A 16327-nucleotide genomic window follows, 5' to 3' on the forward strand; every position below is an offset into this window, starting at 1 on the left:
AAAGAGCATTCGACAACTTTTATTTAAGTTCTGGTGTTTATTATTTTATTTTGATGCAATAACCATTTACAAAAATTTATCTTTTATTACTAAATCGAAGAATGAGATGAGCAAATACTAGCTTTATGGCCGGTGAGGAACATGTGGAAAAATCTCCCAATCCTCTAATTTAATAAATGAGAAAAAACTATTAAATAAGCAGAACATTACAAATTTAATTCATTAAAAGAATCAAAAGATTATACATATTAAAAGTGTTTTTGTCCTACCTTGTAATCAAATACGAGCAAATGAACACAAATTTTAGTCAATTAGTTAGCTCATCTGGATAAAACCATGTTCTGTAGCTATCACATGCATAATAGCACATATATCGAGTAATTTTTTCTTTGGATTGGATGAGACAGCGGTATTTATCCTTTTGGTCTAAACTCTATTTTAGTTGGATAAACAAAGATTCGTTTTAAAGAAAGCAATAAAAGAAAGTCCATATGTGTCAACATATTTGCTATTTTTTCCCACAGATAAGCTTCCTTTTGTTGCTCTCGTTGGAAGGAGTCTTTGTCTTATCCAACTAATAAAGAGTCGAGATCAAGAGGATATATAGTGCTTTTTTATCGGATCCCCACAAAAATTTCTCTATATATGTGCTATTTTACATCCAATCCAAACAAAAATTTCTCGATATATGAGTAAAGCTACCTTGCGGTATATGGGTAAAGCTATGTTTCGGATGGGATCAGTTTTAAAATCGATGTTTTTTCATAAAAATATCAGTTTTTGTATTATATACACATAATAAAATTGATAATTTTTTTCTTTTTAAATATCGACTGCTTCGTATTTAGATCATCTACATCATACAAAAACACTTTTAATACATAATCATTCGATTCTTGTAATGACTTTAATTTGTAATGTTCTGCTTATTTAATACTTTTTTCAAATTTATTAAATTAGAGGATTGGGGGATTTTTCCACATGTTCCTCATCGATCATAAAACTAGTATTTGCTCATCTCATTCTTTATTTTAGTAATATATATATATATATATATATTTTTTCTTTAAATGGTTATTACATCTAAATAAAAGAATAAACACCAAAACTGGCCTTTATTCCTTTCTTATATATATATATATATATATATCTTTAATTTCCCTTTTTAGTTTTCCCATCTAATTTATCCTATTCTTTTTTTGTTGTTTTTTTTTCAGAATTTTTATTTTTATCTATAATTTACCTTTATAAGAAAACTTAGATAACAAGCAATAATAGCAAAACATATACAGCGAAAGGAAAATGCCTATCATGTAAACTTGGAAAGCAAAAACGGATCAATCATTATGAAAGATGCTATTTATCATTATTAGAGATATAGCATCAATAGAACCATATATCATATGGCAACTTAATTTATTTTATTTGTTATTTTACCATGAATCTCACTAATGATAACAAATAATAAAATTCTTATTTTTATTAAAGCTTTCAAGTCTAGAAAAGAGTCTTCTAATTTTATAAATTTTCAAATATAAATTTCAAAGTTAAAAAATTATATTTAAGCTGTCTATTATGATGTAATATGGTATACATTTATTCTTTTATCAAGACGTCCTTATGTGTCTATCACCAAAACCATTATGATTGACCAACAATTAAGATTTAAAAAGTAATCTTGAATTATTTAAGTATATTTATATATTAAAATCTTAGAAGTGCAAAGTGAGTTCTATAAATTCATTAATTTAAACCCTAAATGCATCTGCAATTCACCTTTATATAAAAATGTAGATCTTAAGCAACACTAAAGCATATTAAAGCGAAAGGGATAAATCTATATATACTTTAAGACTCTCTATTATATTTTTCTCTTTAATTTCTCTTTCTATTTTTCTATTCTAATTTCTCCCTATTTTTTCTATTTCTTTTTTAAAAAATTTATTTTTACCTATAATTCACCTTTATATAAAAACTTGGATCATAAGTAATAATAAGAAAACATATTAAAGCAAAAGGGAAAAGTATAACATGGAAAATCAAAGGGTACCTATCCTCATGAAAAACGATATTCATCATCAATGGAGATGAAACATTAGTGAGAGCCACATGTCATGTCGTAATTCTTAATTAGATGGATCCAATTAGTATTTTTATTTCCCCATGGGTCTCATCAGTGGTTATCGTCAATGGTAATAGATACAAGACTTTTATTCTCATTGAAGCTTCAAAGTCTAGAAAAGACTTTTCTGATTTCATAAATTTGCCACTATGAGTCTCAAATTTTTAAAAAAAAAAAAATACATTTAAGCTTTCTATTATGATATAATATGATATACATTCTTCTATAAGAACATCCTTATGGGTTTACCATTAAGATATTTAATATTAACCATGGAAATTATTCAACAATTAAGATTTTACGAGTAATCTTGAACTATATGTATCTATTGATATATTAAAATCTTTGAAGAGCAAAATGAATTTTATATGGACTCATTAATTCAAACCCTAAATGCATATGTAATTCATCTTTATATAAGAATTAGATCTTAAACACTATTAAAGCACATTAAAGGAAAAGGGATAAGTCTAAATTGTAAACTTGGATATGAAAGATGAAAACAAAAGGATATTCTTATGAAAAATGTTATTCATTACTATTGATGATGGAGCACTAGTGGGATCCATATACTTTGTGACAATTTAATTAACTATTTTAAAATGGCTCACTTTCTCATATTAGAACTTTAATATACAAATTAATGCATAAATTATATGGTTGACTGTTAAATATCTTAGATATCATTTCCAATTTGATTTATGATATGTAATTTTGCAACTTGAGAATCACAATTATATGTTTACTTTTTTTTTTTTTTTCCGGATAAACATTTGTTTATATATGTTCTTTTTAAAGTCTTAGGAAATTATTTATTTAGTTATTTATTATTATTTGTTTTGCAATTTACCCCTTTTTAGCACATAATGTACATATATCAAGTTCAGCTTACAGGGACAATCCAATAATAAAAGTCATTGCTTTTTGAGTTGTGACGACCAATGAGAATCGGTATGGAGCATTAACAGGCTATTTGATATCCAATTTTACATTTTTCAGGTATAGATCAGAGGATGATTCAAATATAATAATAGTTACTCTTATAAAATCAAAATCTTTTTAAAGCGGTTGGTTTCAAGATTCAAAAAATTTCAAAATTAAATATACTAAAAGAAAAACAATTCTAAAATTGATGACCAACTTAAAAGCTTTTAAAAAAAATTTTATATCGAATGCGATAACTAAATTGTAATGGCTAAATTGCAGATAATATATATATATATATATATATACAAAACTAAATCCAACTTTTGAGTGCAAGAACGAAAAACCCAAGTGACAAAATATTTAAATTCCTAAAACCAACAATAAATGAGCTTATATTATTTTTTAATGACTTTTATTTTTTGCTTTTTACTTATATTCTAAAAAAAATTTTAACATTGTGTCGCAAAGTTGATAACAATCAAATTATCAATACTGTCTCAAATTACAATGTGGATGCGAAGCATTAATACTGTACATTCCAACAAAACTCTAGATTTAAATGGATATGGCATGATTAGTATTAAAATGGATGATCTCTTTTAGAAGTCCTACTATTACACCCCTTTCTTTCAAATATTACTAATTAGCAAAAAATAAAATTACAGGATCGACCATGCAAATCACCACAAACTACTAGAATCAATCGGGCATCATCATGAATCTGTTCAGCGGAGCTGCCACAGCCGCATCGCACCTTGGATTGAGTGTGAGTCTCGGCGCCGGCGACAAGTCTGATCAGTCACCAATACCCAAAAAATAATAATAATTAAAAATAAATAAATAAATAAGTCGAGTAACGTATATATAAATTTCCAAAGACAAGATCATATGGTCTAGTATGCATGGAATAAAATTTGTTCATTTTCTCAATTAAAAAAAAAAAAAAATCCAGTCCGCTAGACGCATTTGTGCTTAGCCCAACAAAAATAGGGCTATCCAGCAGAGCCTAATTAAAATGGGTTATATATGGGCCTATGTTGGAGCCCTTATTCCAAGAAAGGGCTAGCCTAGCCCAATTATAGCTGTTCAATATGAGGCTAAAATTTGGACCTTTCAACAAGTTCAACCCAATTTATGGTGGGTCTAGTTCAGACCACATGTGGGACATTTTGACTCCAAGGAGACCCATTTGAACCGGAGAGAAGTAGAATACAAAAGCCTATGTTCGTCGTCTTCGTCAAGAAATTGCTTTACATCATTCCAAAGGGTTTTAAAATCCTCTGGTTTTTGTAATCTTCCAATCTGAGCATCTGTGAGAACCAATGTCCAGCCCCACCACCGGATTGATGTCCCGCTTCACGGAAGCGAGTCAATCAGTGCTCGCCACGCGTCGGCCGTGGGGTGATCTCTTGGACCCAACCGCACTGAGCATCCCTTCCAGTCTCTCCGACGCCACGACCCGACTCGCCCAGAACCTGACCCATTTCCGCTTCAACTACACTCTGGTCCTCCTGCTCGCTCTCTTCCTCAGCCTCATCTTCCACCCAATCTCCATGATCGTCTTCTTGCTCGTCTTCGTTGCCTGGCTTTTCCTCTACTTTTCCCGCGACTACCCTCTCATTCTGCTCGGTTTCGCCATCGACGACCGTGTCGTCGTGGTAGGGCTCGGGGTGGTCACTGTCGCGGCTCTTTTGCTGACGGGAGTGTGGGTCAACGTCGTCGTCTCGATTGCGATTGGGGTCGCGTTGGTTTGCTTGCATGCGGTGTTGAGGGGCACTGAGGATCTTGTAATGGAGGACCGAGAATCGCCTTACGGGGCTCTTCTATCGGATGATCCTCAGGGTAATTATACCATTATATAACACGGCGGCGGTTCTGTGATATGTCCAAGGTTTAAGGAGGTGGGTTGGTCTTAACTTTTTCTTAGCTCTATTGGAATTTTGGAAAAATCGTAATTTTGTTTGTTTTTTGAAAATTGGTCTTTGTTTGTAATGCTGGTAGTTTTTGGTTTGGTTTAGCAAGATTTTAAGCTAAGTGTTATGTGTTGGTGAAAGTGAAACTGCAAGCCATTTGGGTATACATTTGTTCAAGTCGATATGAATTATATGAAGTCTAGATGATGGGCATTTAAGATGTTAGACTGATTTTTATCATTATTCTCATAGTATATAATTTCTAGAGTAGCTTGATGTAAGGATTTTTGGTTTACATTTCTGAAGCTGTAGAAAGCAAATAGAAATTACTTTATTCAGGTTTCTAGGATTTGGAGTATTGCTACCGTGCTTAGGTAGAGGAAAATATGATTGTTTTATATTGCACTGCCTGTTTGGCATGATGGTTTTTTGTATAGATTCGCAGTTCCTTTATTTGTGCCAGTGACATGTAAATTGTTATGGTGTAGAAAAAAGTTAATGACATTAACCCAGTTATCTATCTTCACTTGACATTTGTGTGTGTGTGTGTTTTTCCTGTATTCAGTGGTTTAAATTCTTTAGATGATATTTGTTAAGTCACTTACAGAAACTAGCTGATTTTTTATTTTACTACTTGAAATTTCAAATTGTTCTGTTTCTTCTTCGCTTACACCTTCTTTTTGGATATTGATTTGCCTACCATTTGGCTCTTTTTTTCTTTATTTCAATATCAACTCATGTTGAGGGCTCTGAACTATTGAGTCCTTGCTTGTACTATAATTTTTTAAATTTCCATCCGTTATATTCTTAGTAAGATAGTCCTGCATGGTGCTCATTATCATTTAGATTTCATATACAAGGCATTATTATGTAAATATGTGTTTAAAGTTAAAAAATTCCTTGTCTTTAGACAATATATTTAAGTCAAATGTTAGATAATTGCATGCATTTTTCAAGCTTGTTCTTTTGTCTTGAAGTGCGTTCTGTTAAAGAAGCAGAACTCTATTACTTAACTGGAGCCATCCCAGGATCCCACTTTATGACATTTATCGAGAAGGAACATAGCTATCTGATAAATCCAATTTTGATCATGCTTGCATCTTAAAACGATATTATAGACAATGGTATCACCAACTTAGTATCTTTTTGAGCTAATTGAAGTGATTAAATATAAGGCAAGTTCTGGCATCTCTTGATCATGTACATGTTGAAGAGCTTATGGAGTTCAAATGTTGACCACTTAATAAGTCATATGGCAAGAAGCCACTGTATGTTGATTGATTTTCCATCTCTATTCTTGGTCCGTAGGTTTAGTTAGCTTTTTATGAAATGATTGTTATTTTACCTTTATGGCTGGACCTGTGTTAATTTAGTCGATAAGGATAATAAGTTAAATTCATGTCATTTCTGACCAGGTTTAATATGTGGTTTTATTTTCTTTCCTTTTTTAATGTAGATGGTCATCAATATGAAAAGAAACTTTTGAGTCTAATGAACTATCTGCCCACTTTTTGATAAAAGTGATGATGGGTCCGCTAAAATTCATGTTTGAGCGTCTTGTATTAGAGTTCTATTCTTGTTAATTCTGTGGTCAAGTACTGCTTTTTCTTCCTCTCTAGATAATTGCCTAATCGGTGACATTAATTTTTTTCTTCATCAGGTGCCTGATTTCCGGAGGTCTTGGGATTGGTTCTGTATTAGCATCTTGATGTCCTTGTCTTCTGAAGTCAAATAGTGGTCCGCTCCATTGCAACTGTAGTTTCAATTTAATGGCTTTTCAAATTATGTTTCTATGCCCTGCAACAAAATCCACCATTGTTTTTCTCATGGCAAAATATGGAGCTATCCAGGGGCGTAAAATTAGAAAAGATTACATTTCGTACTACGCTTGGAGGGGCTTCCCTTTACTTTCTGTTCAAATGGGCTTATTCTATTTGTACAGGTGACAAAAAATTCCCTTGTAAAGTGTAAAGATTGACTGCTAATTTTTTGTAACAATGATTTCTCTGCTTTTGAATGTGGTTTCTGATTTTATAGTTAGTATTACTTAAAGTGATGAAGCAAAACTATTTACTGATTAATTTTCTTCGGTTAATTTTTAATTCTAAGTATAAATATGACCTATAGAAATAAAACTGAAAGATCCAATTTAGAATTGAATTTGTGATGAAAATAAAAAGAATGAAGAAGGCTGGAAGAAGATTGTTGCATGTTCTATTTTTTGGCATATGGAAAACATTTTCATCCTATTTTTGGTGACGTTTCGCGAAGTGCGTGACTGTAGAAATAGTCAGAAGAAAGGTGGAAAAGGAAAGGTTAGACTATCACATCCATAAAAAGCCAAGAAAAACCACTAAAATTTGTATGAGAAAACTCTTTACTGGACTATCCAAGTATTTCTGCTTGTAAACTTGTATGTATGACTTAAGCTATAGTATTTGTCTACGAGGCGTTTTTACTATAAGCTATGTTTTGTTCCTACAAAACAAGAAAACCTGCAGTCGTTAAATATGCAAGCCACATCAAACGTTGATGCCACCACAGTCTGCTTAAAATGAGATTGCTGTTTAGGGAGTTTGTGATTGTAAAAATCACCGATCACCGGAACATATTTACTGGGGGTAAGCTTTTCGACCATATGAAAGAATCATCATGAAATCCTTGCCGGAGCTGCCAACGGAGGTTTGTATTCTTTCTGATGAGGGTGCCGTTTGTAACCACAATTCTACCAAGTGATGCAATTGTATTGTAGAAATCACCGGCTGCCCCCGTAACCAGATCTCCACCTGTAAGAATTTATAAATGGAGTTTACATTAAGCTTGAATGAAAATGTTACACAAAATATCTGATTCTTGACATTTTAACGATGGCCAGATTTTAAATACAGCATACAAATATGTATCATTTTGACAAAAGGGAAAAAGATGAAAGTTACCTCTGCTTCGCTTGCAAGATCCAGTTTTTTTGCAAGGTACTTCTTGATGAAAGAAGCAGGTAAACTACCATCCCTATAACAATTTGAAGAGCAAGTCAGACAAACAAACAAACAAACAAACAAAAAAATGTTTTAAGTCTGCGACCATAAGAAATTTCAAAAAGCAATTCTGCCAAGCATTGCTTGAAAGTTATTGCAAAGAGATTATTTGATATTATTCTCATTTTTTAGTAGATAGCAGCAAAATGCAAACAGATACAGATCAGAATTACTAATTCTAAATCAAAAAGAAACTTTTACAGAAGAAAATTCGCAAGGAATACACATATGATTTAGAGATTCTTGTGGCCTTTTTTTCCCATATAAATTATAATTGAATGGACAGGAATAAGCGAAGAAGCATTATAGCAACATAGGAGGACGAATAATTGATGGTACTTACTTGACTCGCAAGTAGCATGAGGATATCTGTGGCAGTGGTGCATCTCCTGCCCTGCAACCATTGAAAATAAGAAGAATCAATATGTGCAAAAATACAAAGTATAAATTTCATACCAAGCTTAGATCTCTTAATATGCCGAAGAAGAAATTCTCACTGGTTACTGGAAGCAATTAACGAGAACCAAATTGGATTAAATCTTCCAGCACTTTTACTGTTTGAATCAACCACAGCTTGAGCTGAAATATTAAGTCCATCGGACGCAGTTGGTCTTCTTTGCCGAACACCTTGCATCCTTCTACGTCTCACTGGAACGGATGGTGCAGGGCTCGAGTCCTTTTCATCACCATTGGCTTTAGATTTGTAACCATTGTCCTTGACTTTCGATTTAAGATGATGTGCTTCATTACTGGGGGTATCAGGAAAATTTGAACTGACAAAATTCTCTTGGGAATTGAATTTACTGGTCTTTGTTTTGCTTGCAGCTTCCACAAGGCAATTTAAAGGTGTCCACAAATCAGCTTTCCCTTCATATGGTTCAGCCTTGTTCACACCATTATCATGCATTTGTTGCTTAGATGACTCATTCTGCAACATGGTAATTCAAACATATTCAACAGGAGAAACAAACTAATACTGCAGAAAGTGCGCAATATTAGTTTCTTTTGAAACCCATTATCATTTTAATATTTTGAATTGAATGTAAACAGAAATTTAGTCATAGTTTCACCTTCTTTACCTGCCTTCTATTCTGAAGAATTTTATTTACAGCCTCAGGTGAGCTAAAATTCTTGAGGCTATCATCCTCTTTCCTAACAGGACTCTCAACAGAAAGACTGGATGTTCGTACAGTGAGATTCTTTCTGGTAGGATTCTTTCTTCTTCCAGTCATACGGGAAGGCTGAGTCGATGCTCTAGGTTCACTTATGACCAATGAAGAAAGAGATCTCTCCTTTCTCTTTGCTGGATATGAAGCTGAGGGCAAATCATCAGTTGGGTTATCCCTTTTCCTCTTGGAAGGGAAAAGTTTGGCCCTTAGATCTTGCAAACTGTGGTCAGCCCTGCAGACAGCAAACTTTCAAAAATGCGTAAAACAACCTAAACCTCTATGCTAATCAAATTCAACAAATTATACATGCATACATATACAAGCTTACATTTTGTCAAGGGTACACATGACTACAATATGGGTCAGTATATTTTAGCAAAGAAATCATAATAGCAGACATAGGAGATATTATAATAGAAACCACACATTTGACATCCATTTAGAGCACAAACAAAGATTCAAGCATCAACAGAAAAGCCAGATAGAAATGGACAATGCTGGTTCAGACTGACCAAATCTAAAGCATAATAGGCAATGGTACCATGAATCCCAATACAAATGGCACTAAGCAATGAAGGACCCAATTAAACCACTTGAAAACTATGACCCTGACTGATTACCTGAGTTTCTCAAGTGGAGCGCAACCTAATTCGATATTGCAAACAGGACAGTTTTCCAACTCCTCCTCATTTATCTTCTCGTATATGCATTTCCTGCAAACTTTTTTTTTTTTGATACAGAAATACAAAAATCATTAAACATGGCATACATAAAAATACTGATAAAAGAATAGCATTAAAAGGGATTTTGTAGCTCATATCCTGCAGAGGACCAAAATCTCTCTTTACAAGACTTAGAAGCCCATTGGCAAAAAACACAAAGGATATCTTAATTCTTGTTTGGGGAAAAATAAAATTTTACTACATTCTTCCTATAAGATATTCATTTCTCTCAATGCAAACAGAAAGTTGACCAAGAAAATAAAAGTGTTCTTGAAGTTTTCCCAGATATCTATATTAAAAACATCCTAGGCCTACTCAGTAATGAGGCAAAAATCATTCGATAAAACAGTATTAACAAAATTTTCCAAGTTTCACTGCAATTTAGTGGCGGAAAGTATACTGCTCTGGATTTCTACAAACAGAAATCAAACAAACTATCATCTTTCTTCTTTTTTTCTTTTTTCTTTTTTTCAGAAATTGAGTGAGAGCCATGTACTCATGCTTATCGAGCAAATAATATTATCAGATTTCTCATGAATCTTGTGGTACAATTAATTTCTTGCCACGTAAAATGCACCACAACTTTTACTCTACATTTTCTTTCTTTCTTTCATTTTTTCCTTCGTCCTTTGGATGAATTATACAGTATATACATTATATCCATAAGGCATTATTAGCATTATTACAATGGTAAAATAAAAATCCAAAACTTAACTGCTTTAGAATAAAGCATGTAGAACAACTTAACATACAAACAAAACCAAAATGCAAATTCAAAAAAAAAGAAAAGAAAAAGTGCTACAGTATCAATTTTAAATGAGCAAAACGAAAAACGATTTGAAAATACGTAAAGTGAAAAGAACCCAAATGAAAGAAACGAATAAAAAACGCATATCAGATCTACAAAGCCAGAAATCTGAGAAACACGAAGAGGAAAAACAGAGAAAAAAACAGAAAGAGAAAAGCACAACTCACAGGTATGAAGGCATTCTGATATTGTAGTAGCATCGGTGAAGAGCTCATTGCAAACAGGGCATGTCATGCATGCCGCGAGCTTATCTCTTCCTACTTTCACCACCGGTCCAGTCGTCATCATCGTCATCATCTTCTTCTTCTTCTTCGAGCTTCAGAGAATCTCAAACACTGTCTAAGAGACACAGCAAACAAACACCGTCCTTACGTAAAAACCCAAAACTATGCATGTTCAAAATACACCACAATCCCAATACAATTTTCCTCCATTCTAATCCATCCCAAAAAGAAAATTCACCAACATAATAAAAACCCAATATGTATACGCTGATTTTCCTTCTATTGGGGTTGTCTTGTTTGGTGGGCGAGAAAAAAAGATGGGATTTTTTTTAGAGAATTCGATACGTGGGTCTTGTTCGATTTCGGACAATGAGAATATGGTATTGATGGTTTTTATTTTTATTTTTATTTTTTTCAATACCAACAATCTTAAAAAATTCTCCAAACCAACAAGAAAGAAAAATACAACTCTCTTTTTCTCTCTCTTTTTCTCTTTCTCTCTCTTTTCTCTCTCTATTTTTTCTCTCTCAAAAACACGCACACCATGAAATACTATAACAAAGTGTTACGAACACACACACACGCACTGAGGGAGACTTCGATAGGAACAGAGAGACACATAATACATGAAAAATTCCAAACGATGAGTGATAACATGAACCGCTGGTGCTTATGTGCTTAACCTGCACCCTCTCACACAGCCTTTTCTTAGCTTAGCGCCTTAGCCCCAAGTTTTATTAATAATTTTTTTTTTCTTATTTTTCTCAATTTAATTTTTCAGCGCTCTGTTTTTCCTCGTGTGTAACGGGCTATTTCTTTTCTTAAAAAATAAAAAAATAAAAACAAAAATAAATTGGTCATTCTAATGGAGGGTTACGGCGCACGATAGCAAGTGCCACGTGGAAGTCACGTGAAAACCGTGGCTAGGTAATACGTGGGGTAGTATTTGTTGGCAAAGTCAAATCGGCTAGATCATGCCAAGTGGGTTATGGGTTGGGTTTTATCAGTTGCCGATCGTATCCGTAGGAGTTACTTTCTGTGGAGCCCACACCTGATTTCACGGCTCTGATGCTGTCTCTCTCTTTGTTCTTATTTGGTATTTTCTTTTTCTTTTTTTCTTTTCCTTTTTTTTTTTTTGTTTTTTTTTAAACCAATGAAAATAAAATGGACCACATAAATCATTATAGATTTAAAAGAATGCAGTTCAGATCCAATCTATAATCTAAAATGTTTTTTTTTTATATATTATATTATGATTTAATCAGTTTGCTATATAGGAATAAAACTAACATTCTATACGTTTTATATTAGAAGTAAAAGAACTTTATTGAGATTAGTCTATAGATTAATTAAATAATCATTTTTGTTTGAAAGTAGTATTTGTGAGAGGAAGTGTTGGGTTGTTAATGAAGATATCTTTTATATTTTACGTGTGTTGTAAATATCTTCTTTCTTTTTTTTTTCCTACTTTGTTTTATCCAAAAAAAAAAAAAAGTTTTCCTTTGTGTATGGTGTATTTATTTGAAATTTCATCATGTGAGTTTTTGGAATTGGATCATCTTCAATAATTTCTTTAAGAAAAATAAATAAATAATTTGCAAACCAAAATATTTATTGTTAGTGATTCGAAATGACTTTTTTAGTGTAAGAACTCAAATTAAAAATAGGTATCTAATATTTGGAATTTTATGCCAAATGCCAAAAAAAAATTACTTCGTTTTCTCACGAACCTAATTGAATTGCTACAAGTAGTAAAATCATGATCACGTGCTAACTTCAAACGTTTTTCACTTGCCAACTTGCACATATAGATGAACAAGCTTCGTTTATCATATACATATACATATACATACACATACATATATATATATATATATATACAATACAGTTCGTCTATGGTGCGGACCACAGTATTGATGGCGGTTTTTCATAATATTGGTGACGATTTTCTAAAAAATCGTCGTTCATATTATGAAAAACCGTCACTAATATTACGATCCTCATACGGACCATTCTCACCATAAAATTTCCACATATATATATATATATATATACATGTATATATATATAAAGAACAACCACAGAAAAAGATTTAAAACAAAAAGAGGAACAAGTTTTAGGATCCCAATTATGGCAAGCAAAAAAATAATAAATAAATAAAAATCAAAATGAATATAACCACAAGTAGTAATTCATAATCACATGTTCGATTAATTCGATGTTCTACCCAAAAAAATATGCAAAGCACATGCAACAAAAAAAAAATATATATATATATATATATATATTATTTATATTTGTGATGGACCATGAAAACCGGGGCTGTACTCACTTACTCTGCGGATACTAATTTATGCAACCGAATATTAATTAATCATGAAAAAAGTGTAGCCAAATATTTGATTAAATTTGTTTAAAAAAAAAAAATGGGAGCGTTATGAATACTTTAGAAAAAGAAAAAAAAGTTAAGGAAGCGTTTTTGGTCATGCAAAATTCAATAATGTTGGTTTTTGCTTCCAAATGGCGTCGTTTTATAACACAAACTTGTCACCAAGATTGGTTTCAAATTTCTCTTTGAAAAACTATTTTCGGTTTCATTCATATATATATGCATATATAAAACAATATTCCCGAAACAAAAATAAACAATATCTCTTCAGATTAATTTAATTCCAAAAGCAGGAAAATGCTTGGAATTCAACCAAAAAGAAAAGAAAACTTTAAAAATATATACATATACCAGTTCTTCTTGTTTCTTTGCGCTTCTTTTCAACAAAAAACACAAAAAGAATCCCCATGAAGAAAGAGAGAAGATCTATAAACAACATGCAGAAGTATATATACACATTTATATATTAACTTTTCCTGTTGTTTTCTCTTTGAAGAAAAAAAAAATCGAAAAAGAAAAGGGATCGAATATATACCTGAAATTGAATCAAACTTCAAATGGGAAAAGAAAGTGTTCTCATCTTACTTGTTCATCAAGATCCTTGATGAAGCTTTTATTTCCTTTGGGATTTATTTATTTGTTTATTTTTTCCTTTGCTTTTCTCTCTGGTCTTTCCCTTGGTGGTTTATTTCACGCTTCTCTGTTTTTCATGTAGTAGTTGTTTAGCTAGTAGCATATCGCATATGTAAGCAAAAGGTTTTTTCGAGCCTAACAAAGTGCTACGTGTGATCTATTCGCCACGTGTGATGTGTTGGTCACTAACATGGAAAGTAATTTACTCTCTCTTTAAGTTTTGGATTTTTTTTTTTTTTTTTTTTTTGGGGTTTCATATATTCACAACCTCACATTAATGTACTCTCAACTAGTTCCACTTTTAATTTTGCATGGCCAAAGTCTTATCCAAATGCTTTGATTAACAAAGTGGATTAGCTATATAGTATGTTTAATTACTTAAAGCCAAAATACTTATGAACTTCGAAACTTTAATTAGTGATTAGTGAAGATCTAGATTGTAAAGGGTTTCAGGAACATGTTTCATAAATCTTTTTTTTTTTTCCCTTAATTTTTGTGTTTTCTATTTACAACATTCGTATTATTATTATTATTATTATATTATTATTTTTTGCTTTTCATTGATATTCCAAATACGATTCTTAAAAGCAAGTAGATTTTTTTTTTTTTTTGGGGATAAAAAAAAAAAGTAGATTTTAAGGAAATGCAACTTAAATTTTTAATGTAGCCTTCATAAATTTTGCTTTTAGTGGTCCATATATATATATATATATATATATAAGAACAATATCTACAAAAGGTGCCTAAGAAATTAATAATTTGAATTAATACTAATAATTTCAAAAGTTACTAATTGATATTTTATACCCGTTTAATTAATTATACGAAGTTAAAATCAATATCTAGTAGGAGCTAAACAAAATTGATTTACTAGACAGGAAAAATTAATAATATAAAATCCCTTTATTATATATATATATATATATATATATATTCAACTCTACCATTGTAGTTTTAGAAAGTATTATGTGTTTATACCATCATCCATCCATTAATCAAACACTTTTACTGCTACTCAAAATAGATATTTGGTTGGGAGAAAAAAAAAAAAAAAAAAAGATAAAATTTTGATATAAATTTTTTTGTCTCTATGCGTAACCGAACAAATTTTTTTTTTTTTTGACTGAAATGTAACCGTACAAATTTGTTGTTATGTTTAAATATTATTCTATATTAAAAAAAAAAATTGTTTAGTATGATATAACCTTTCAAGTGCAAGGTTAATTTTGTTTGATACACATAACAGTGTAAAATCCTAAAGTAATAATTTTTTTTTTTTTTTGGTACATATCTGTATTACCTGGTATATACGTATAACAAAGCTGTTTTAAGTAAATATGAAAACTTTTGAGATAAACGTGCATATAAATTTTGAAAATACGAAAGTAAATGTGAAAAGTATAACCACATGCAACAACTAGCGAATTTGTTGAAAGTAAAAATATAATATTCCTATCAAATCTAATTACGGGTATAATTACTGTAATTTGTTGAAAGAAAAAGTACAATATTCCTATCAAATTATAATTACGGGTATAATTACTGTGCTTTTCCTTTTCTTTTTTTTTTTTTCAATCAAATATTGTTTTTTATCATAACAAAAAGAATTGAATATACAGCAGTAAAAAGAATAAAACACTATTCCATGGATCCTTTTTACATTTGATTAGACGAGTAAATCATGTTAAGTGGAGGTCTCTCCATATAAATTTCTAAATCATGTTAAGTGGATGTCTCCCCATATAAATTTTGACAATCTATATAAAGTTTTCAGTTATCATATTTCTTTGTTATAATACTTCAAAAAAAAAAAAAATGTCATTTTCATTTGGGCCACAATTGACTTCTGCCAGTAAAATTCTCCTTTTTGTCATTAAAAGGATATAGCCACAAACTTAAGTGATTAATAGGAAAGATATTATAGCTTTTATGACTGATTTTGAGATATTTTTAATATCTATTGTTTGTTTGGCGAAGCTAAAGTGTCTCATATTTATCGGTCTGCAAGAATAGAATATATGACTATTATCTGTATAAATGGAATAAACTTTTCCTCCTCTTTATGAAAATCATTTAAAACCAATGAATAAATACATCATTATATTTATATGCGAAATGCTAGAGTAGATTTAGAGAACTTTAAAGTCTCAAACGACCAAAAAAAAAAAAAAAAAAAGTCAATTTATATAACTTCAATGATAAATATTTCTCAATTTATTTTGTTCTAATGATTTTGTTAAGTTTAACTTTCTTATACCATTTGAATAGCAAATTATTTAATTTTGTTCAAATTCAAATACACAAATACTTCATACATTGCAATGCTCACATGTTTGTACGAGAATATAAATTATCATTAATAAAAAAAAAATCAATTATCGACAT

General features: G+C 31.0%; 2 protein-coding genes across 3 annotated transcripts; one reads left to right on the plus strand and one right to left on the minus strand.

Annotated features, from left to right (window-relative positions):
- The first annotated feature begins 4261 nt into the window (after positions 1–4261).
- On the plus strand, positions 4262–6998 carry LOC112490874 (PRA1 family protein D). The gene is made up of 2 exons (XM_025071318.3): positions 4262–4950; positions 6623–6998. The coding sequence occupies exon 1, from the start codon at positions 4372–4374 to the stop codon at positions 4909–4911; it is 540 nt and encodes a 179-aa protein (XP_024927086.2). The 5' UTR covers positions 4262–4371; the 3' UTR covers positions 4912–4950; positions 6623–6998.
- A 297-nt stretch (positions 6999–7295) lies between these two features.
- LOC107413136 (E3 ubiquitin protein ligase DRIP2) lies at positions 7296–13997 on the minus strand. Of its 2 annotated transcripts, XM_016021009.3 has the most exons (8): positions 13845–13997; positions 10864–11035; positions 9787–9886; positions 9068–9398; positions 8495–8925; positions 8341–8391; positions 7899–7971; positions 7296–7748 (listed from the first exon to the last, which is right to left on the minus strand). In XM_016021009.3, the coding sequence occupies exons 2-8, from the start codon at positions 10991–10993 to the stop codon at positions 7575–7577; spliced, it is 1290 nt and encodes a 429-aa protein (XP_015876495.1). In that variant the 5' UTR covers positions 10994–11035; positions 13845–13997; the 3' UTR covers positions 7296–7574. The 2 variants fall into 2 exon arrangements, with proteins under 2 accessions (XP_015876495.1, XP_015876496.1); XM_016021010.4 differs by lacking the exon at positions 13845–13997 and having other exon boundaries at positions 9077–9398; positions 10864–11679.
- Positions 13998–16327: the final 2330 nt, after the last annotated feature.

Source organism: Ziziphus jujuba, chromosome 3, assembly GCF_031755915.1.
Source record: "Ziziphus jujuba cultivar Dongzao chromosome 3, ASM3175591v1".
Lineage (NCBI taxonomy): Eukaryota > Viridiplantae > Streptophyta > Magnoliopsida > Rosales > Rhamnaceae > Ziziphus > Ziziphus jujuba.

What these genes read in the sequence shown, in the direction of transcription:
- LOC112490874 (XM_025071318.3), top strand. Translation starts at nt 4,372, where the DNA reads ATGTCCAGCCCCACCACCGGATTGATGTCCCGCTTCACGGAAGCGAGT.
- LOC107413136 (XM_016021009.3), bottom strand. Translation starts at nt 10,993, where the DNA reads ATGATGACGATGATGACGACTGGACCGGTGGTGAAAGTAGGAAGAGAT. An exon ending in ATCAGAATGCCTTCATACCT is followed by an intron (nt 9,887 to 10,863) that starts GTGAGTTGTGCT and finishes AAAAAAAAAAAG; the next exon opens with TTTGCAGGAAATGCATATAC. An exon ending in TCATGCTACTTGCGAGTCAA is followed by an intron (nt 7,972 to 8,340) that starts GTAAGTACCATC and finishes AAATTGTTATAG; the next exon opens with GGATGGTAGTTTACCTGCTT.